Here is a 23,107-nt window from a genome sequence, read left to right on the forward strand (position 1 = left end):
TTACTGTTTTACATTCAGATAGTATATTCAGGCAGGGGCTAAGTTTCACATTTAGTACTCCCAGGGTGACTTGGTGAAGAGGTAGTAGTTATTTCAGCAGTATCTGATGCAGAAGGGGCTAGATGTGAGAAAAAAACACAGAGAGAAAGAAGGCAAAGAATCATTTCAAAGACAAAGAAAAAAAGAAGCATCCAAAAGCACTTTCACCTTTGTTTCTCTAACAGGGAGCAGAAAGGAAGATCAGGGACGAGGAACGAAAACAAAGCAAAAGAAAAGGCAAGTGCACTGACCCCAGCTCACAGCTGAATGCCTGTAAGTAGAAATATATATGCTTAAGTGCCACCTACTGTAGAGGATGATTTCAGCTTACACTTCCTTGAAAATACAGGCAATGCCATAACACAATCCTTCTTTGGAAATGAAGTTACACACTCTGACACAAGAGAGCCGTTAGTACAATTTATCTTTATTTTACCTAGCACTCTGCTAAAGGATGAATTTATTTAACTTGGTGCAGGGAATGGAGGGAGAAGATTGATTAAGCAAGGTAACAGCTTGCACTTAATTGAAATGAGATGGAAAAAATACTAGTCAGGTTTCCTATCCTTCATGGGAAAGGGTGTTTTGACACTTTTGAGACACACCCTGTTGAAAAAACAGTCGACTGCCACAAGATCTTTTTAAAAGCGTATTGTATATAAATATTTTTATACAAGAAACAAAGTATTTGGCACTGAAGGTATTGTTTCCTGTCCCCAAAGCTCAATTTTGTGGAAATGTTTTGTTCACAAAAAGTCGTGAAATATGAAAAATCATTTAAAAATGCCAAAAAATATCATTTTATTTCCCTCTTAGTGGTGGAAATGTTTGATAAACTTCATTCTTATATGTGAAAACAAAATTAATGATGATTCACATAACTAAATTGCACCAAGGACAGGAATGCTACCTGACAAACAGTAATTGAGAGGATTTCCAGAGGAAGAAGAGATGGTGATGGAATTTAATGGTGTATCTGTACTATAGAATTCATGCAGTTTTAGTTTTACAAGGCATTTAGCAATCTCTGCCCAACAGAACTGGTGCCTCACCAAACTACAACTCTAAGGATTCCATAGCATTGAGCCATGGCAGTTCAAGTGGTGTCAAACTGCATTGTATATACACCCTGAATAAATTCATTGGAGTTAGGGCTGTTGGGAATGACGATTGTTTAAAATATGCAATCATTCCTTGTGGCATCAAAATGTTGCCATCATGCTGCTTTCCTGCATATGGCCTCAAAGGGTTCCTTAAAATTACTTTCAAAAAAACCCCAGGAGTTCCAAAATGTTTGCAGTTTGTGGAATATGATATCTGTTCATGCTTCTAGCTACTCAATTCCATGTTCTTCCCTAGCTTCGTGAGTTTTTCCACCACTGTCCATAATTCTAGGCCCATTAAGCCTGAATAGTCCTTAATTAGGTACTTTGCAGTAGCCTCCCTATCTTAGGATCCTGCCCCCATATGTTTTCATAGACCAGGGAGATTCCTTCTAAGGTCAGATGAAGTAAAAGACTCATCTGCCTTAATAGATTGTGCAGAAAAGAGAATATCATTAGGTGTTGCTTGCATCACAATACCGGTTGAAATATCAAACACACATGTTAGTTCTACTTTTACTTTCTTTCTACTTTTACTTTCTTTCTTTGACCTTATATATCCTCCCCCTTTTTCCACCAGTTTCTGATGTCAAAGTGCCCATGCTCCCATCCCACAAGCGTACAGACATCACTATCTTCAAGCCATTTATGGATCTTGATACCCAGCCAGTTCTCTTCATACCTGATGTTCATTACTCCAATATTCAGCGTGGAGCTCATGTATGTTTGTTTCTTTTGTTTTGTATTGGTGGGATGGGGTTACAGTGAATAAACAAACATAAAAGGTTGGGGGGGGGGCGTGGAAAGATACATCTCATCAAATTGCACAAAGTAACTGAGGTGGGAATTTGGCCCATTCTCAGCTTCTGACATAATAAATGCATTTGTATGGTTGAGAGTCGAGAGAGGTTACAGAGGATCTTAAGACTATGATGCTATTGGTGAGAAAGTACCTGAGCACTTGTAATTAGAATATATTATCTCCCAGAAAGTGTTATTTCATCACATTCTGTTACTGTTTCAATTATATCAGCAAACATTCCGAGAAATGTAATCCAATTGATTTATTAAGATATATTTTCTACCACAATACCATGCATGAGCACCTCCAGGTTGATCACAGTCAAGCTTTTCTCTCAGTTGCTAGTCTCCTTATATGGACAGAGAATGTGGCACTATTCTGTTGTTGATCTATCAATTATGCTCTCAAAATTTTCCTAAATAATCCTGATCTTTATTTTATTTTGCTTTCTCTTTTAGGTGTTTCCTCTTGCATCTGATGAACTGGAGGGAGAAGGGTAAAATATGTTATTAACTTTTGTACTTTAGAGCCAGTTGTTTGTATGAGGTGCTTTTTTGGTTTAGATCTGGTTAAGTGGTACTGTGGTCTAGGATAGGCAATCTATGATTGAAGACTGCATGAGATCATGACAGAGAAGACAAACATTGCTCCTTATCCTTTCTGTAAAGACATAGAATCACAGTTGTACCATCCGGTCCACATAGGAATAGACGACGAAAGCACTCTCAATAAATGTTTTTAAATGTCCAGAGACATTCCAAGGGAACACTATCGAACAGTATTTTCCTAGTATTTAGGTGGAATCTCTTTTCTTGTAGCTTCAATCCGTTGCTCCATGTTTTAGTCTCTGGAGCAACAAAAAACAACCTTGCTCCTTTCTCACTATGGCTGAAGAGTGTATTGTGGTCAGTGGGTGTTTAAGTTGGGAGCTAAGAACACGTCCAGCCTGCAACTGAAGATGGTTGAGTCACCCTGGATTCTTGCCCTTGTTGGAGTAATCCTAATGATGAGGGTGATGATAATTTCTACCCTGTCATTCCTTCAAATTAGGGCCCAGGGTATCTTACAATTTAAAACACATACAATATGGCCAATATACAAAAAGCAGCATTAAAATTAAAATTAATTAAACTATTTACAGCATTAAAACAATATAAAAACACACTTAGAAACAATGAAAAGTAGTTTACAACCAATTCAGCAAAAACAATACAGTACTCTCTTTAAAGCCCATCCTTTAATAATCTTCAGTTCAAAAAGCTTGTTGGAATAAAGCAGTCTTTGTCTGCTGATGGAAGGAGAGCAAGGATGAGGCCATCAGGAAGGAAATTTCATACCTTTGAGGCAGCCATTGTGAAAGTCCTATCTTTTGTTCCCACCAACCATGACTGTGAAGATGGTGGGGCTGAGAATGAACTTTTCCTATATCTCATAGCACAGGAAGGTTTATATGGGGAGATGCTGTCTGCTAAGACTATCGCTTGTTGCCATGGAACTATGATGACTGCTGAAGAAATAAATGAAAACACCTTGGCTCAGTACCTGGACTAATGCGACATAGAAATAAATGTCCATAGCTCAATAGAAGAGCATGTCCTTTGCATGAGATAATTCCAGGTTCAGTTTGCTTTCTCTCATCTAATCTTCTTCGCTGAATTCTAGTACAGGTAACAGTTGAATTGCCTATGATACCATAGAACAGCTTTTCCCTCAACCTGTTGACCCCAAGATAATTATGTGACTGGGGTCAAAACTCCTGAGAGTTGTGGTCCAAAATCTTATAATGGCACCAGGTTGAGGAAGACTGGGATAGGAAGAGAAAGAACATTTGAAAGTAGATTAAAGTGTTTTCCAGTGAAAACCAAGCAGATTTTCCAACTTGGTAGTCCAGTAAAAGCCAACTGTGATATCCAGAGAAAAACACTTGTGATACTTTCTCATTTTCTAGATTCAGAGTAGTTATGATATGGACTGAATCTCTTAACAAGTCAGTAAGAGTGTTAAAGCAGATTCCCCTCTTTCTTAGATGCATTCTTTGATAAATCAACTCGTTTTTGAAACAGTGTATTCTCCACTCATTTATTTCTGATATTGATTGGATGGCCTGAAACCTTGGCCATTAAACCATCCCTGTTCTTAGGACTAGATCCTACTTCTGCTACCTGCAATTGTGCAAATAGAGTATTTGGATATAAATAATTGCTTAATTGGCTGTTTGATTTTCCAGGAGCTCTAGCATGAAGAGGGGGCCTTTCTTAAATGAAGATGATTTTTCTGCTAGCCCAATTAAGTTATCACGAATAGAAGAACCCAAAAGAGGTAAAGGTCCAAATCATTTGGAAGTAAAGTTCTGTTTGAATTGTACTTCACAGTGGCTTCTTGAACCATGCTTGCATGACAGAGTGAACTAGCTAGTGTCCATTGTATGAGCCATGTCTCTGCTGTTATTTGTTATATACGCCACAATGAGATGATTCATTTGCAGAGGAATCAAAATTTACAATTTGTGGCTGAAGGATGAGTTTGTTGAAGAGTAAACAATATGAAACTAGCTCTAGTAGAAAGAAAAGGTCATTTGAAGCCAGCAAGGCTCTGCCAGGAAGCTGCTTTGGCTGGTGAAACCGTGGCTATGGTGGCAGCCCCAATGAGTTGTTGGCCCAGGCCCCTTCCACACTGCTATATAATCCAGATTATCAAATCAGATAATCCACATTATCTTCTTTGAGCTGGATTATAGGAGTCTATGCAGCCATGTAATCTAGTTCAAAGCAGATAATCTGGATTTTAAACTGCAATGTAGAAGGGGCATTAGAGTAAACATACTTCCTCCAATATGCAAAGTGTGTTTGTTGGGGGAGACATATTCAGATTGTCTAGGGAGAAAAGCAATTAACCTTTAAAGGTTTTTTGTGTGTTTATGCACACTTTATTATAGAGGTGAACAAAGTGTAGCCTATGGATCTCATTCGGCCCACTAGGTCCACTGCGGTTAATAAACAAAAACAAGGTTTTGCCCTCAAATGCTCTCTGGATGGTGTGGGGCATTTTCACTGTGTTTGGGGAGATCACTTGAACCAGTTTAGGCCCAAGATGGGCTTTTTTTGAAACAGAAACTAAACAGAAAAGTGATTTCCACTTGCTTCCTGTTGTTAAAGGGCATTTACTGGGCCTCAAATTGTGAAAATGCCCCCAAGTCCCCTAGAACACTTTGGGTCCTGAACCCAAATGGGGACCCCCTTAGCTCAATGTTGGGATCCCCAAAAAATTGGCAACAGCAAAGGTTTTCTGAATGGCACCTAGTTTGTTGTGCACTGCTTACAGTGGACTCTGCAGAATATGTCCTTCATAAAAAGTAAAAATGGCTTCGTTAGCAAATCTTGTGAATGCCGGTACATAGATACCTGGGATCACGTAAAAATGTATTGGGCCCGAAGGGGTCACAAGTGGAAAAGTTTAAGATACTCTACTCTGGAAGCAAAAATGATTTTTGGACCTTTTGGTCAGAGTGGGCTTAATGAGGGGAGAGTACAGTCTTTCGAGGTTTTCTGTGGGTGTGCTAATCAGGCCCCAGTCTACCTCACTTGCTCTCTCCTGATGTTCAATAAAGGCATCTTTGGTGTCTTTTTATCATGCTTCTCTCTGTGTATAAAAGAGAGCTTTTGAATGCCTAGTAGATGTGAGAATCAAATGGAAAAGCATTGACGTTTGCTCATATATACTCAACAAGCTCAGAATGTGGGCATGCTTAAGGAGCAATATTATCTTCAAATTGTGTACTGAGGATCAAGTCCAAGGTATAAAAGCAGAGAAGAATGTTCAAAGAAAAAAAAATTCTCTGTGATTTTCCACGGGGTGGAAAGGATCATGCGCACATTGCCCTTTTAGAATCTCACCTCAGCTTTTGCTTTCCTTTTGTATCTTTTTTTCATTCTGGCACTGGTGTCCTAAATTCACCTTTGTTAACCAACATTATGGTAGTATAAACTAACCCATAGGTGTGATAATACTATCTTATGCAGCAAACAGATACCAGTTTATTCAGAAGGGTGAATTCAGGACAGCCAGTGTGTTACTCTAAACTTCCTTGTTTTGTGTGAGCTTGAATCTCAACATAAGTTTTCTATGTGGTGACATTTTTCATGTGCTTGGAAGGGTGCTGATTTTAAAGCATGTTTAAGTGAATTGGACAGAGCTGTGTTCTTGTAGCAATTCTGGAAGGTGGTCCCCCTTTCACATAATGTTTCCAAGCTCTGGATTTAGCAGTGGATTTGCTTTTTGTGCTGTTTCCTCCTAGGCTGGCCTGGTAAATATTTAATGTTTCACTATTTTGCATCACTGTTATAGTTTTGGCTGATATCTGCTCATAATTTGATTTCCCCTCTTCCTATGATGTGTTTGCTGGATCCAGTGTTGTTGTATGTTCGAAAGGAATCGGAAGAAGTATTTGATGCACTTATGCTCAAGATTCCATCTCTGAAAGGACTAATGGAAGCTGTAAGTTGCACAATTCTTTATTATCTAATTTAGGAAATGAGGAAACTTGCTGTTCTGCACGTTAGGGTTACACAATTGTGTGTATGTATACTTCTATATATAAGTTTTTAGCAATGTAAATGTCTGGTGAGTTGTTCTTTGTAAACTTAAGTCGTGTCTTCTAGTCATCTGACTTGCTGTGGCCCCCATCAATTTAATTGGGTTTTCTTAGGCAAGGAATCTTCAGAGGTGGTTTTGCCATTTCCTTCTTCTGAAATATGGTCAACAGCACGTTTTACATGTTGGCAGCCCCTCAATCCAAGTACTAACCAGGGCTTACCTTGCTTAGCTTCTGAGATCAGATGGGATCTAGTTCCCAGTTGTTTAGCTATGTTCAAACTGTCGCAGTCATTTTGGATCTTGTCTGCCTAAGCATAAATTTAAACCTTTAGAAGATTTCTTTTTTTAAAAAAGGTTCCCTTCCAAAATAATCTGCAAGAAAGAGAAAAAAAATAGAATAATATTTATATTTTGAGCTGATGCATTTTATGAAATGATCAGACAAACCCCACTTCCTTTGGTGTTCTTTCTGTGGATGCAACAGAGACTTTGTGAAAAGGAAGGGATATTGAGTATACATTGGGTCTTGGAAAGCACAATCATGAACAGTAGCGCTGAATCACAGCAAAGTGGATAAAGCTGTGGGATTGAAGAAGAGCAATACCTGTTCAGGAGCAATGTCTGGTTATTTTCCTGTCTTTCCTTATCTGAACTGAGAGTGGTGCCTGTGGCTCTCCCTGTGTTAGCTTCATAACAACTCAGGGAGATAGGTCAAGCTGAAAGGGTCAAGGGCTGGCCCAGGGTCACCTTCTGACTTTTATGGTCTGAGTGGTGATTTGAATTTGGGCCCCCGTGTCTCAGCCCAGTACTTTAACCAGTCTGCCATGCTGGCTGTCTGCTGCAAATTATCTTCATGGCACGTACATTTTCTTGGTTATGTTTACAGTAGAGTCTCACTTATCCAACACTCGCTTATCCAACATTCTGGATTATCCAACGCATTTTTGTAGTCAATGTTTTCAATATATCGTGATATTTTGGTGCTAAATTCATAAATACAGTAATTGCTACATAGCATTACTGCGTATTGAACTACTTTTTCTGCCAAATTTGTTGTCTAACATGATGTTTTGGTGCTTCATTTGTAAATTCATAGCCTAATTTGATGTTTAATAGGCTTTTCCTTAATGCCTCCTTATTATCCAACATATTCGCTTATCCAACATTCTGCCGGCCCGTTTATGTTGGATAAGTGAGACTCTACTGTATTTGCATTCTCTTTTGGTTGGTATAGAAAATGATCCCTGTTTTGTGGAGTAGTTCTACACTGCCAATGTAACATTTTGCATGCCAAACAAAATATATTATCAGCTGTCAACAGTCCACAGTAGGGTTGGTTTCATCTCAGTTACCTGTTTTACAAAGGGATTACCAAAATATTTGTTTAAAAATGCTTCCTTTCAGGATAAAGTTTGTCTCTTTCTCTCTCTTTCCCTCACCCCTTTGCCCCTCCTATGCTGCAAAATGGATGAAGATTTTTTTTTTTGCTCATGCTTCTTCACATTCATAGGTATATGTAAATTCTACTTTAAGGCAACATTTAACCTTGGAAAACTCAAGCCTTAAATATAAATGATGTAAGAAAATTCTTGTGTGGAATGAATGTATAAAAGCTTATTTTGGTTGCTTTCACCCAGCAGATAACATGTGATAGGTGAATCTCACAAAGTTTAGTAAGATTTATTGCTTTGCATGTGTGTTTTAGGATTGCAGCTGAAGTTCTGATGTGACCTTGCTTTTAATACCTATCTTCCAAAAGGAAGGTACCCTACTTCTTATACTTCTGCCTGTAAAAGAGTGGATTGCTTCTATCCACATATGTACCTGTATTAGTCAGGGACGAGGGTCTCATACCATGGAGAATGGCCCTTAGGACTTCCTTCTTTGCTACCTCTACCTCAGTCCTTATTGAGGTGGAAGATTATGAAGATATACGAAAAAAAAGTCTTGTTGTGCCCATGGCTTAACTTATTAGCCGTGCCCTTGGGATTCAAATGCCATTCCCTGATTTGGGATTCTTCCTTAGTAGCTTGAAATGTATTGCATTCATGAACTGTCTAAGCATGTGCATCTGGAAAATGAAACTGGGTGACTGCATTAGCTGACTAAATAACTCAGACTCATATGTCTGAATCGAACACCAAGCTGAACTTTTGTTGAGCTTATTTAGCCACAGCATAATGTATCAGGAAACCAAAATTGGGAAATACGGTTTACTAGTTGAGCCTTTTCTCAGGCCGGCCCTGAGACTCCAACCTCTAGGAATGCTGCCACTCACCCTTCCCTTATTCTCCCAATTATTCTCTTCCTGGGATAATGGGCCTCAGGACGATCCCTTAAATATGGACTTGAGTCCATGTCTTGTGTGGGGTTTTTTGTTTGTTTGTTTGTTTGTTATATGTCACCTGGCTCCAATTCAGGCTTCATAGAGAGCTAGAGACAGGTTTAAAACAGCAAGAATAATGGTTTATTAAATGCAGAATACAAATATAATAACTTCTAATAATATTTTTAAACTCCTCAGAACTATATGTACTTCTTTCTTTCTTTCTCAAATCCAAATCCTTTTCTACTTCAGCTCCAATCCCTGTCTCTATCTGTATCAACTTCAAACCTTGCCTAAATCTCATATAAGCAAGCTTCTACCTTTTGGTGTAACCTGTTTCCTCACAGTCTCCCTGAGCTTATGGCTGGCTGCCTTCATGCTAGATTTTCTTACCTTACTCACGTATATGTTTTATACCATTCCTCTTCCGCCTTCAGCCTTCAAGATGTTTTGGGCTTCAGATCCCAGAACTCCTGACCATTGGACAAGCTGACTAGGGCTTCTGGGAGTTGGAGGCCCAAACGCCTGGAAGGTCACAGGTTGAAAAGGTTTGTTTTAAAGTAACATAGGCATAGCTTGATGTCTGACTTGGCAAGCCATGATTCTTTGTCCAGACTTGACTTTACTAGACAGGCATAAGTGAATGAAGCTGAGGGGAAACAAAACTGAAGCTGAAAAAGTAGGTGTATGTCATGGCTTTTCAGTTTTATGTGTGGAAATTCAAATTCTGATTTGTCAGTATGAAATGCAGTTGGAATACAAATGTTAAAAAAGAGCCTTTGCACTTCTTTGTTTCCATTTTTTGTTGACAGATATCTGACAAATATGATGTCCCTATTGATAAAATTGGAAAAGTGTTCAAGAAATGTAAAAAGGGGTGAGTATATCTCAACCTGTGCTCTTCTGTGGCATGATAAGGAAAACATGACATTTTAGAAGCTCTTTTTTGCTTTCTCCTCCATATACCTTCTCCATATTTTGAATAAATGCACTGCATTATTGCCACACCTTTCTCAAATAATGAACTTGTAAAAACAAGGCTCATTCAGTTGATCCTTCCTATAGGATTCCTTAGCTACGAACTTCAGAAAACAAAGGATAACAGGTCAATGCCTAATGTTTCATAGTTTTGCCAAAGAAGAGTCATAAAAATCATAGAGTTGGAAACTATCACAAGAGCTGTCATGTCCAGCTTAGTCAATACACAATCAAACACATGCCTGACAGATGGCCATCCAGCCTCTACTTAAAAACCTCCAGGCTCAATTACACTCCAAGGCAGTGTATTCTACTGTTGAACAGCTCTTACCATCTTCCTAATGTTTCTTGCTAATGTTTAGGTGGAATCTTTTTCTGTACCTTGGATCCTTGCTTAATTCCCTGTAGGCAGGAGAAGCTGTCCACCCTCTTCCCTCCTCTATCCTTGAACTGTTGTGCATTGTCAAGAAATCCCAAAATAGTTGCTCAACAAAATGATAGTGCTCTCTCTTAGATATGTCTAGGCAGGATCTGGACTTTGTGTTGCATGAAGGTCTCCAAAACCCCAGAGCCTGGTTATGATGGTAATTAGTGATGTGTAAGATGATAACCAATGGATTTTGCCTATGTCTGAGACATGCTTCATTTAATATTCACAATTGGCAACATTGAAACCTAAAAAAGCTTTGGATTAGAGTCATACTATTCCAGTCATTTGTTTTAGAGTCTGGTGACGTACTGGGACATTAGAGAAGCCTCCCACAAGGATGGTAAAACATCAAACATTTGGGTATCCCCCGGGCAACGTCCTTGTAGACAGCCAATTCTCTCACATCAGAAGCGACTTGCAGTTTCTGAAGTCGCTCCTGACACAAAAAAAGAAGTTATAATACTCATGTTTGTTACTCAGAAAAAATGTTTGACATGTTCAGGTGCAACTGTTTTAAAATCTGTCTATAATGATGTGGGAATTGTGTATCCTGCATGCCTACATGATTCCAGAGCTAGAGGTTTTTGCAACCACCTCCTCCATATTTTTTTTTATAAAATCACAGGAAAAATCATGCCTCCAGAATCTCTCAAGGGGGTCTTCCCTATGTGCATACATACCTTGTTGTAGCCAAACAACAACAGCCAAAACACAACTAAACTTTGTTAAGTATCTGAAAGTGACTCTAAACACCAGAAATTTCTAGTTGCTCTGAAGTAATGAAAAATGTCCTTGCTCTGTGTATCTTACTGGAGCCAGGTTTATATATTTTCCCCCACAGTTTAACTCTTTTAGTTCATTGCTTTTGAGAGAGAAGAAAACATAACTAAAATAGACACTGGTTTATGAAGGTTCTTACTGAAAATGCTTCATTTTATACTTGTCCCTTTGCAAAAACTTTATTTTCTAGATCTCTTTGTGTGAATTCCGATAATTAAGCCACTTTATGACCTTCAGATTTAAAGTGAACTAACAGACAAGTGAACTAACAGAATGCGTTTAGTGTTTCCCAGTTTCTGACTGGCAGGCTGGGCTTCTCACTGCCTCTGACTAGTTCAAGGTGCTCTCCAGCTTACCAGAAGCCAGTTACAAGACTGTAATGCATTCATTCCCATCATCTCCAGCACCCTCAGTTGGCAAGAGAGCAAAAAGAAATGAATGTCATTTTCCCCATGAGACTGATCCTGCTAAGTTTTCTTAGGAAATTATGGTGGTATCCACCTGTATGACTTGTTCTGTGCTGTTGTCATTGATGTCTTTCTTTGCAGCCATTATTCATTCTGTCTTTAACATTCCGTTCTTTCCCCAGAATCTTAGTGAATATGGATGATAACATTGTGAAACACTATTCCAATGAAGACACCTTCCAATTACAGATTGAAGAGGCTGCTGGAACATACAAACTCACTCTCACCGAGATCTGAAACTGACTTTTGTTAGGCCTTTTGTGGTGGGAAGCGGGGTTGTAAATGAAGGTTGTGAACTCAAGCCTCTCATTACCTTTTATCCTCAGGGTTTAAAAAGTCCCTTTAGGGAAGAAGCCATTTATTCTTTCAGAGAAGAATATCTTTCCACGGTGTGTTTGCTTTAAAAAAAAAAAAAAAAACAAGACTGACATGCATCCACACATCTGTCCTTTGCCTGCAATATTGCAGTTTGAATAAATGAACTGAAGGTACACATTGAGGAAAAAGAAAACCAAAATAGCACATGCCATTGAAGCACTACAAACTTGTGTTTTTTTTAAATGCCACATTATCTGTATCTTTTCTTCCTGTTAAACATGTGGGATTTCTTCATCAGTGACTTATAGCTTTGTTCTAGTTCAGTGAGTACAGCTTTTTCTCATTGAGGCTAACAGGAATTCCAGGATAATGCTGGACTGTGTTTACGGCTGAGCAGGGCACAATGTGATAAACTTCCTCTAAACCAGTGGTTCTCAACCTGTGGGGCCCCAGATGTTTTGACCTTCAACTCTCAGAAATCTTAACAGCTGGTAAACTGGCTGGGATTTCTGGGAGTTTTAGGCCAAATCACCTGGGGACACACAAGTTGAGAACCACTGCTCTAAAACTTCTTACAGATTTAAGAATTCTTGCTTGATGAAGAACTTTTTAAAATCTCATTGATGAGCTTTATCTGTATATAAATGCAATATCTTTTGAAGGGTTGTAAATATGTAAATATAAGTCATGCTTATATAATATATATAAATATATATATATATAGTGAAAGATATATAGATATATTGGGTGTGTATAATGTGCAATGAATAAATGCATTGAAGCTCCTCTTAAGGGTCATATGTATATACATTTAATATTGGAAAAAGCAGGCTCAGGTCTAAATTACATTTATGCTGAACATGTTCAGTCTTCTGTAAAGAACAGCAGCCAAAAGTAAATTAGTTTCTGTAGAGCAAATATATCTTTCTTATCAGAATAGGAGTTAAGTTGGGTCTAGCTCAGTTGTAAAGTAATGATGTTGTAGTAGTGTTATCAATCTGTTCCCCAGCAAATGTTAAGATGAGTTTCCCTCCCACCGTGCACATTTTAAGTAGAGTGGGCCGTCCCTAAGGTTTTAAGACAAATGTGGGAGTCTCTTTATTCTTCGGTTGTTTAGGTATCAATCCCTAAAAGCCTAAGCCAGCATATGGCCTGAACAGGCAGTCCCCGAGTTGCAAACACCCGACTTACAAATGACTCATTGTTAAGAACAGGGCTGAGATAACAAGAAGGGAGGGAAATCTACTCCTAGGAAGGGAAATTCACTCCTGAAAGAGGGATCATGGGGAGAAGGTGTCTCCACTGAAGCTTTCTTGCCAATCCTTATTTCCACACAAGCCAAATTTTTCAAAATTTTCAATGATCACAGGGACAGAAAGTGAGGTGAAATCTTCTGAACAGGGGCACAGACACCACAGAGGTGTTAACCCTTCCCTACATTATCCAAAGCTAAAAAATATGCCTATCTGGCTGGAGTTACATTTAAAAATGTACTACCTGTTCGGACCTACAAACAAATTCAGTTTGAGAACAAGTCTACAGAACCTGTCTTGTTCATAACTTCGGGACTGCCTGTATTGAAGATTGAGGGAGTGACACTCCAAAACATGTCACAGAACAAAGATTTCCCAGCCATATTTTTAAATGCAGGTTTGCAGATCATTTTAACTCCTGAGCCTAGTTATTTAGCCAACTCAGTCTACATGTAGCCTTCATTTGTTGTTGTTCAAGTTGTTTCCAACTCTGAACCTATCATAGGGTTTTCTGGGACTGAGAGTGACATCTTCAAGGTCACTCAGTGGGTTTCCATAGCCAAGAGGGAATCAAACTCTGATCTCCAGAGTCATGGTCCAACACCCAAACCACTGTGCCACACTGGCTGCCTTCTTTACATGATGTTAGTTTCAGTTAATCCTCTTTTTTTGTTATTCAATGCATTGCAGCTGTGATTTTACTCTCTTTATATTTGACATAGTTTGGATTGTACATTGTTTTTAAAACGTATAATGTTAGCCATCATGAAGGTCTCTTATGGGCCCAAAATACAGGGTATAAATGTGTTAAAGAAATGTCAATAGTAGAAGAGCAGAAAAGGCTCCATGCAGCCTCATTTCCAGTGACATCCACGTGTCAGCGGGATTTGATTTCTCTGAGGCATGCCATCAGAAATGTGCTGTTACAAAAACCACTCGGGTTAGTGGACAGTAGATCTCCATTTTTTATTTATTTTAAATATCTGTATATGAATTGCCCACCATGGGAGCATGGGAGTTGCAGTTTTAAGGTCTTTAGCCTTTTTTGCCAAAGAGTGCTGGTGCTGCACCAAACTCCAACTCCTGTGATTCCATAGCATAGAACCAAAGCAGATGAAGTGGTGTCCAACTGCAATAATTCCATAGTGTATGGTGTGACAATGACACTGCACTTGTCCCTTTGTAACTTTATTTACAAACTTAATTAACTTCCCCAATGTTTATTTGTTCAGAGTGGTGAAGGGGAGACCAACACATTGCCTACAGATATCTTTATTTGTATTATAGCACGTGAAACCCTAATGCATAGATTTTGCCAAATTAGAATGTCCTTATTAGAAGAGCCCAAATATATTATTTCTAATTTTGGCATACTACCTATCAGTACTGTGGACATATTCTCTGTTTGAATTAACCTCTTCTCAGAACTTGATAAGAAACTGTTTTCCATAATTACTATGAGGAAAGCCAGCTGACAATTTATAGAAGGATGTAACATTCATTTGAATTGTTTCCTTAGTAAAGGTATTTTGAAACTTTTTCTCTTAGGAAGTGGGATTCAGTCTTGTTTCGCAAGAGGGAATATTATATTGCAATTTGCATTGGCATTTCTGTTTCTTCTTGCTCGCTGACTGTCATGTCCACATCTTTATTTGCGAGTTATGTCAGGATTTTTCTCCTTTTTTAATTATGTGGTGCAGCTCGAGATAGAAGTACATTAAGTAATATTCATCTTCATTTTTAATAATGTCGTCCAATGTTGTCTTTGAAATGTTTTTTTCTTTATTTAAAGTTATTCATTAAGCTGTGTTGTGAAAAGTTACTATGTCTTTGTTCTTGTACAGCTTTTATTCTTGTTCTGTCAGTTTGGTTCATTGTGTATGTGCTGGCTTCTTACCACTTTCTGAGTTGTGTGACCATGGGATTTATTATTACGTCAGGTTACAAATTAATTCATGAAGTCTTCTGGTCAGTGTCTATAACAATGTGGAAACGGGTCTTTCGGCAGATGTTGGCTTTGAAAACATTGTTTAAGGAGAAACAAGAGCATGTAATCTTCCTCCTTTCAGTATAAATTTGACCTGCCTCCACCAGATATCTTAAGGTCTGTTATTATTGGAATTAAATTATGTTTTGTTCTATGGAACTGCTACTATGTTGGCCCAACAGATTGGTTGCTATTATTAAGCATTTGACTTTGCCTATCTTCAAGCAGGAAATGGTTCAATAGAACACACTCAAATTTCCTGAGCATGACATGTCATTTTATTGTTAAACATAAACTGCTTTCAAAAAGCGCAAAAATATCCTTCAACTCTTGGTGCATGAAGTAAAAGACGAAATGGGGGGACCAAAACCACCAGCATATTGTAATTTATAATTCATGCTAACACTGTGCAGGTTTCAAAACCTGAAACTAGGGACCAAAGTTATTGACATAAATTATGAAGGGGATAAATGTAAGGTCCTACATTTAGGCAGAAAAATAGATGTGGTCAAGTATGATCAACTTCCACTGTCCTGGAGGACCTAGAGATTCTTAGAGATAGCATTAGTATGATCTGCAAATAATTGTATCCATAAATGTTAAAACTGAAAATGTGGAGAGCTGGCTGTATACGTCATGGGAAATTGTGTACAAAATGCATACATTAAAATTAGTTCACTTTTAATGCAAAAACAAATTATGGGATCCCTTGTAAACAGGAAAAAAACAAAGCAATCTGATTCACAAGGACAGGGTGAGAATACAGGCGAAATTTGGAGAAAACGCTAAAATCCAAGACGAAGAGATTTTCACATCACTTCACATACCCCTATGGGTTTGACCTGCCAACATTATTCCTCACAGGAATCTGATGCAATCCTGTGCTCTTTTTCCTTCTAAGCTGCATTGAACTTGGTAGGACAACATGCTTAGAATAGCAATGTGATGTAATCTAGCTCTGGGTCTGAGTGTCGCGCCCCAGACCTGAAGCCAACTTAGACCAAAGCATCACATAAGAGTCCAGAGTAAAGGCAAACAGTTTATTGTAAAAACACACAAACAATATATAGTAAAAAGCAGGGATAAGGAAATAAGGTGTAGGATTCAAAAAGGCAGCAATCAAATGTCTCTTGTAAATCCAAAAGCAAGACAGTTCAAGAACCGTCCCAAAATCCATAGAATGATAGAATCGTAGAGTTGGAAGAGACCTCACGGGCCATCCAGTCCAACCCACTGCAAGAAGCAGAAAAATTAAAAAGCAGTTTGAATCCATAAGCAAAACTTGAACAAGGATACACAGCATGAACATGGAAAAATTCCCAGAATACTTGAATCCCAAAACCAAGGCAAGAACTAGAGAACCCAGGCCTGGCTGTAACTTGAAAGCCACGTTGCCTGAACTGAAGAGCAGAGTGCCCATTAGCTCCTAATAAACAGACATGAAAGCATTATGTCTACCCTAGAATTTTTGATTCCCATGAAGCCGTATTGATCTACAAAGCTGGCTATCGGTTCAAATTTGCAGACAAGCCTCCTGGCTCAGGTCAATGTCACCAGGTGCGTTTCCATGAGAATTTCTCATCAATTGGTCTTCGCTAGACTCCTTATCCAACTCCCGTGATTGGCCTTGGCCTTGAGGTTCGGGGGCAATTACATTCACAGTCTACAACAGTTTCACTTTCTGGCTCTGCAGGAGAATGAATCCCAGGAAAGCCCACAATCCCATCTGATTCTGTCATCAGTGAACCCATCAGCCCCTGACTGTTGTGATTGCTGCTGGGCTACAACACTGAGCGGAGATTGGGGCCCAGTGTCAACACAATATTTCTGTCTGCTACATACTGTATTTTCCTGGATATAGAATCTAGACATTATACACCCTTCTAATTGTCGCACTGGTTTTCTGTCTCTAGGATTTCTATCAAAGATAACCCAATTTAAATCCCCCTGGTTAGTTAATTTATTCATCACCTTTTTTCAAACCCACAAGATCAAGTGATATGAACCTCCAAAGATTAAGATAAAATGTTATACAATTATCCAAAAAAATCGAAACCTGTCAAAACTATAAATCATTTAAAGGAAACAACAAATAGACAATCCATGACTCCTTTGTCCATTAACATTCAAAAGCCTGCCAAATTAGGGAAGCCTTTTCTTGCATACAGAAAGTCTAACCTTGCTTCCCTCCTATTTCCTGGTCTTTTTGCTGATGTCAAAATAGAGCATGGGATACCCATGAACTCTACTTGAATTCTGCAGCTGTACAGCAGTGGTGAGATAGAAATCGATGGTCTAGATGGGCTCAACTGGTTTCAGGTCAACAGGACTGTGAGACTCCACCCCACCACTGTTGTAGGCCAACAACCTAGCTTGTAAGCATCTTTGTGACCCCTGGGGCTCTGAATTGTCCCTGAATGAATTGGCTAGTGCACATAAGCCCTGAATCTGGTGCTGCACTGCACAATCAATGCTGCACAATACCATTTTTAACTGCTGAGGTGCAATGCTATACAATTACTAGCAGCTCTATTGCTTCTTGAGTTGCAAATCCCAGTATTCCATATGATGTTGCCACTGGTTCAGGAGAATTGGCCTTCTGCAAGGACGTTGCCCAGGGGATGCCCAGATATTTGATATTGTACCACTCTTTTGGGAAGCTTCTCTCATGTCCCTGCATGAAGCTGAAGCTGACAGAGGGAGCTCATCTGCACTTGCCCTGGATTCAAACCGGCAGCCTTCAGGTCAGCAACCCAACCTTCAAGTCAGCAGTGTTGCCAGCACAAGAGTTTAGCCGATTGTTCCACCTGGGGCTCCTGCCATTGTATTTAAAGTGGAATAATTTCACTACCACTTATAGTGTGACACTGGGGTAAGTCCCTATCTCTGTAACAGAACAGAAAGAAAAATTTAAATGACTCATTGAGTTTCCTATTAAAGCAGCCATGTGTCCTTGTTACATATTAAACTCCTCTGAAGGGCTGCCCAGCCCAAGTCCTCTTTAAAGATCAAAAGCTACAAGAGAAACAGGGAGAATGAAAAGCCTGGAAGCTACCTGTCAATAATAAACAGAGCCCAAGCAGTCATCTGCTATGACTTCCCTGCCATGGTGACATAAGAGGCATTTCTATTTCAGTTCTAGAAAGTGCCTCCAACTTTGCATTGAAGTCAGCAAATCATATTTATATCCCAAATGTATGCCTCTTTTGGTCTTCTGTGATGAGGCATTCCCCCTTTTAATGGACTCATCATACTTGCTGCAATTTAGTCATGTAATCTTACACCAGACACAGAGTTGAAAGAGATCTGCTCCCCAAAAAGTATTCTGCATGATTGATACTGCCATAACTAACACAAGGTTCCTCCACCCAGTTTGGAAAGGTTACTTTTTTGAATTTCAAGTCGGAGAATCCCATGACAGGATGGTGGATTGTCCTCATGCATACACTGCTAATGACAAAATTTCAGCATCACTAGCAAAATCCAGTGTTAGGTTGGAGCTTTAGCAGTTTCATTTGGAATTTAGTGAACTGAGAGGTCAGTCTTTATTTTTTTTTGTTCCCTCTCTGTTGAGAATAGCTATCTCATCCACTATATATATTTATATAATTTATAATGGATTTTTAGTCCATTTCTGAGGAGTGCTTTGAGAGCAGGTTTCTCCATTAGGATCATTTTCTTAATGATAGCTGTATCATAACATACAAAAGTATCAAACTGTGCAGCACCACTGTAAAACTGCCCATCTTCTTTTTCAACAAATATTACTGCATCCTCACTTTTTGAAGAAATTTACAAATATTATTGATACAATGATAAAAGCTGAAGCCAGGAATAACCACTGCAATTCACAATCCCATAGGGCAACAGTTCTGAAATGGCTCACATGATGGTGAAAACTGCCTTGTTGGGTGACTCAGAGTAGCCTTGGTGTCAGACAGTTCATGAATTAGTCATAAATGATAGAAAAATAATCTCTGCTCCAGAAAAATGCAGCAGCCTAGCTTTCCTCAAGGATTGGTAGCTAGAGCAGAGCCTCCAAAAAACTCTGCTGAAGATTTCTCAGTACTGCCACCGTGTATAATTCCTAGAAGAGAGCGAGACTGCAAAATAAGAAACAGAAGAAATATTGCTTTAGACCCATATTGCCCAATTCATATGCTGCTGCTGTTGATTTGCTTTTTAAACTAGGCTCCAATTTCCTGGTGTTTCTGGAACAGAATATTCCAGGAAAACCCTCTTATTTATAATGAGGCAGATATTTTTACTTACTTGAAAAACATTCTTAAGTGCAGTAACAAACACAATCCTGAAACTTTCAGACCAGATCTAACAGTGGGCCCTTGTTGCCTGCCTGGTTTTAGTTCTAGGACCTCCAGTAGATACCAAACTTTTTGGATGCTCATGTCTCATTATATACAATGGCACAGAGAAATGGCATACCTTATATAAAACGGCAAAATCAATGTATCCTTTTTGGATGTTTCTGAATATTTTTAAGGCGTGGGTAGTTGAATCTGTGGATACAGACTCCATAAATAGTGGATGCCTTGACATAGTGGAATTAATGCAGATTGACCTCACTTTAAATGCCATGGTTCAATACTATGTAATCTTGGGAGTTGTAATTTTACAAGGTCTTTCACCTTCTCTGCCAAAGTGTGCTGGAGCTTTACCAAACTTCCGCAATCCCATAGCAATGAGACACCGCAGTTAAAGTGTGGTCAAACTGCATTAATTCAACAGTGCAGATGTAGAAAAGACTGTACGTCCTCTTGCATTAAAAAGTTATATTCAGGGCAGCCGTATCAGCCATGCAGGCATAAAATAACAATATCCAAAACTCACAAGCAACTATACCTTTATAAGGCCAACTCCAAGGCTTGAAATACAGTATGCAAGCTCTGTAAGCTTCACTGGCTTTTTCCTCAAAGGTGTTAAAAGTCATACAAGAGGAAATGATGACGCTGTTACGAGTCCACATTTTGCCTGAGATGTTGTCAGTTAAGATGGTATTAAGAGATTTCAGTGCTGGCAGAGGCCATTCCCCTTATTGTCCTTGTGAGGACTAGGGACAAGGAACAATAAACGACAAGTAATAAAAATTTCATCTCTGCTAGCAACAGAAAAATAACTTCCCTTGAGATCCAGCTATTCCTGTCCTGTGTGAAGTTAACTGCTTCTTTCTTAGGCAGAGAACATTGAATTTCTCAAGGAGTCTCTGTACTCTTAGATCTGGAAAAACGCTTAGGTGCTCAATAGATAAAACTTGGAAATTGCAGTCCAATGAAAGCGTTTTACCATGGTTGGAAGCAGAAAAGATTTAAGTCCCAGTCCTTTAAAACTTACTCATTTCTGCATGAGTCACCTTTCTTAGCTAAATCTTTCCCTAGATCAGTGACTCAAAAGCATAGGGACTGACCTTCTTAAAGGACAGGTAATCCTTACTGGCAATTATCAGCATTATCTTACTTTGGGAATTTATTCAAAGGGTAGCGCGGCTGGCCATACAGCAAAAGAAAAGAAAAGAAAATCCACAGAAGAATGATAACTTGATTGGCTAACACAAATGCATAAAAGACTTCCTGCAAGCTTTCACAGCTCCATTGCCTTCTTTATCAGGCGAAATACGTTTTTAAAAAATCATATAAGAGGACAAAAGAAAAAATTAAACTCCATTAGTAGCAGTGAAATCACTAAAGCAGAAATTCAAACTGTATGGCAATGAAAGTAATTAAAGCAGTGGTTACTTTCCTGCTAATACTTGAGTTTGATTATTTTATTGTCCTTTGTCTTGTTTCTCACATGGGCCCCATCTAAACTTCCCTTTCATAAAGTTTCAAACTGCATGATCTGGTCAGTATAGACGAGGCATTGGGCAAACTTGGGCCCACTAGGAGTTTTGGTCTTCAACTTCCACATTTCCTAACAACATTATATGAGTCTACACTGACCATAGCTAATGTAATTTGAAATTCCATTATATGGCAATTTAGATGAGGCCATAGTCAAAAAAAGGGTTGGGAGTCAATCCCCCCCACAGGACCAGTGGAACAACAGAGATAACATCTGATAAGAAATGTAGACCTGTGACTCCAACACCTTCTTCTTTAATTTCTCAGTTCATGAAAATCTCACAGTGATTTAGTGTGGTTAGGAATTGTATACTCTTTCAGAGTTTATTGGTATTCACTTCCCATAAATCCTAATTAGCATAACCAACAAATTCAAGTTTATCCACAAACTAAGTAAGATTGTGAAAGGCTTATAAGTACTAAAGCGATTGAACAAAACCTTTTGCAATAATATGATGTGTGCGCACCAAACATAATTTAGGGACCTCGGCATGTTTTAATTTTGACATGAGCCAAAATTTAGGGCTTTTTAATATCTTAAATATTTATAGATCTTCTTCTGAGGCACAGCCTCCACAAGAAGGTTTATAAAGTAAAATAATTACAACAATAAAATATACAAATACAGTCAACATAAAATAAAACACTTTAAAAGGCTACAGCTATAAAAACAGCATGACAAACAGCATTATGTTCAGTTAAAAGCAGTTGAAAGACCAAGATTTTAAGATCAAGATTTTTTTTAAAAAAAACATTAGGTGAGAAAGTATTGAATTCATCATATGCTGTCAAAGGGAAGGCCTTGCCTTTAGTTCTCAACAGCCTAATAGGCGTTAGCTGGGGCTTATCAACACTAGCTCTATATGCCAAAGTGAACCAGATGTTCCTCCTGGATGTCCAGACAGCTTTCAGGGACTTCTAGCTAACTGCATTTAACCTTCCATTAAACAAAACAGGGAAACACTCCAGAGTTGTGGCAAAACTCCAGAGCAGCCCCACACTATGGAGTATGGACAACAGCAACGCAGGGAAAGGAGATCAGATTGGGTTTCTCTCTGCTTGCTCTGGCAATGTTGTTGATGGCTTCTGGAGCTCTATGGATGTCTGGCAGTGGCAAAGGGGATGGCAAAGGTAAGATGACAGTCCAAAGGGGCCAACGCATTTTCAGCACCAATTGGTCTGGACTCCATCCTGGTGCCGCTGCAGGATGCACATGGATACTTCTCCAGATTGTCCCCAGATTTTAGTGTAGATGAGCCCCATGAGTAACACAAGGCAAAGGTTGAGGTGTTGTGTGATTTCCGGACTATATGGCTGTGTTCTAGCACATTTTCTCCTGATGTTTTACCTGCATCTGTGGCTGGCATCTTCAGAGGATCTGATGGTAGTAAAATGTCCAGGGTGGGAAGAAAGACCCATTGTCTGTTAAACAAGTGTAAAGGGTGCAAATGGCAAGCTAGATTTTTATGTGTTGTGTGAGATCCACCATTAGCATGTCAGTAGGGCATCTGCATGGAAGTAGCCTAGGCAAAGGTTCTCACTAAAGTGCAAATCATTGTCCGAAAACAGTTAGAGGGGCACATGTTCTCAAAACCCTGGACTAAACCATCAAACTAGCCCTTGAGGTAGCTGCTGAATTGATAAGCTAAGCTGTATGTAGTTGAACTTCTGTATCCACAGATTCAGTACCCATGGGGTGAACCTTTCCATGGCTTGAAAAAATTCAAAAGGATGTCCAAAAATAGATGTTAATTTTGCCATTTGATATTTGCCACTTTGTATTATGTTTTGCTATCTATACATTTAACTACATACAGCATTCAGTTTCTCTTAGAGAAGGCTAAAAACGCACTCATCGTGTTAAAACTCACAGCATATTGTTGTTCTCTCTGTTTTAAAAGTGTGTGGGAGGAAACTCAAAGAGGACTCTGCCCTCTCGGTGGCATGCCAAGCTAAATAATAATAAATAATAATAAAACTTTATTTATACCCCGCCACTATCTCCCCAATGGGGACTCGGGGCGGCTTACATGGGGCCACGCCCAAAACAATACAATGTAAACAGCATATAAAAGAACAGCACAACACAATACAATAAACAATACAGTAAATAATATCCATTACAAAATAAAACAAGGAGACAATAAAGACAAGGGCAGACCACATGAACATTAAG

At 38.9% G+C, this 23,107-nt stretch overlaps 1 protein-coding gene across 3 annotated transcripts in view; it reads left to right on the forward strand.

The window, feature by feature from the left end:
* Positions 1 to 15,244, forward strand: part of grhl1 (grainyhead like transcription factor 1) — an 80,557-nt gene extending 65,313 nt beyond the window's left edge. For 2 of the 3 annotated variants that reach the window (XM_003215382.4, XM_016996598.2), the window contains exons 10-16: positions 225 to 312; positions 1,723 to 1,862; positions 2,403 to 2,440; positions 4,172 to 4,263; positions 6,353 to 6,438; positions 9,676 to 9,740; positions 11,641 to 15,244. In XM_003215382.4, coding sequence (XP_003215430.1) covers positions 225 to 312; positions 1,723 to 1,862; positions 2,403 to 2,440; positions 4,172 to 4,263; positions 6,353 to 6,438; positions 9,676 to 9,740; positions 11,641 to 11,755 — 624 coding nt within the window. In that variant the 3' untranslated portion in view covers positions 11,756 to 15,244. The remainder of the gene's footprint in view (positions 1 to 224; positions 313 to 1,722; positions 1,863 to 2,402; positions 2,441 to 4,171; positions 4,264 to 6,352; positions 6,439 to 9,675; positions 9,741 to 11,640) is intronic. The other variant, XM_016996607.2, reaches the window with a different exon arrangement.
* Positions 15,245 to 23,107: the final 7,863 nt, after the last annotated feature.

This window comes from Anolis carolinensis, chromosome 1 (assembly GCF_035594765.1).
Source record: "Anolis carolinensis isolate JA03-04 chromosome 1, rAnoCar3.1.pri, whole genome shotgun sequence".
Lineage (NCBI taxonomy): Eukaryota > Metazoa > Chordata > Lepidosauria > Squamata > Dactyloidae > Anolis > Anolis carolinensis.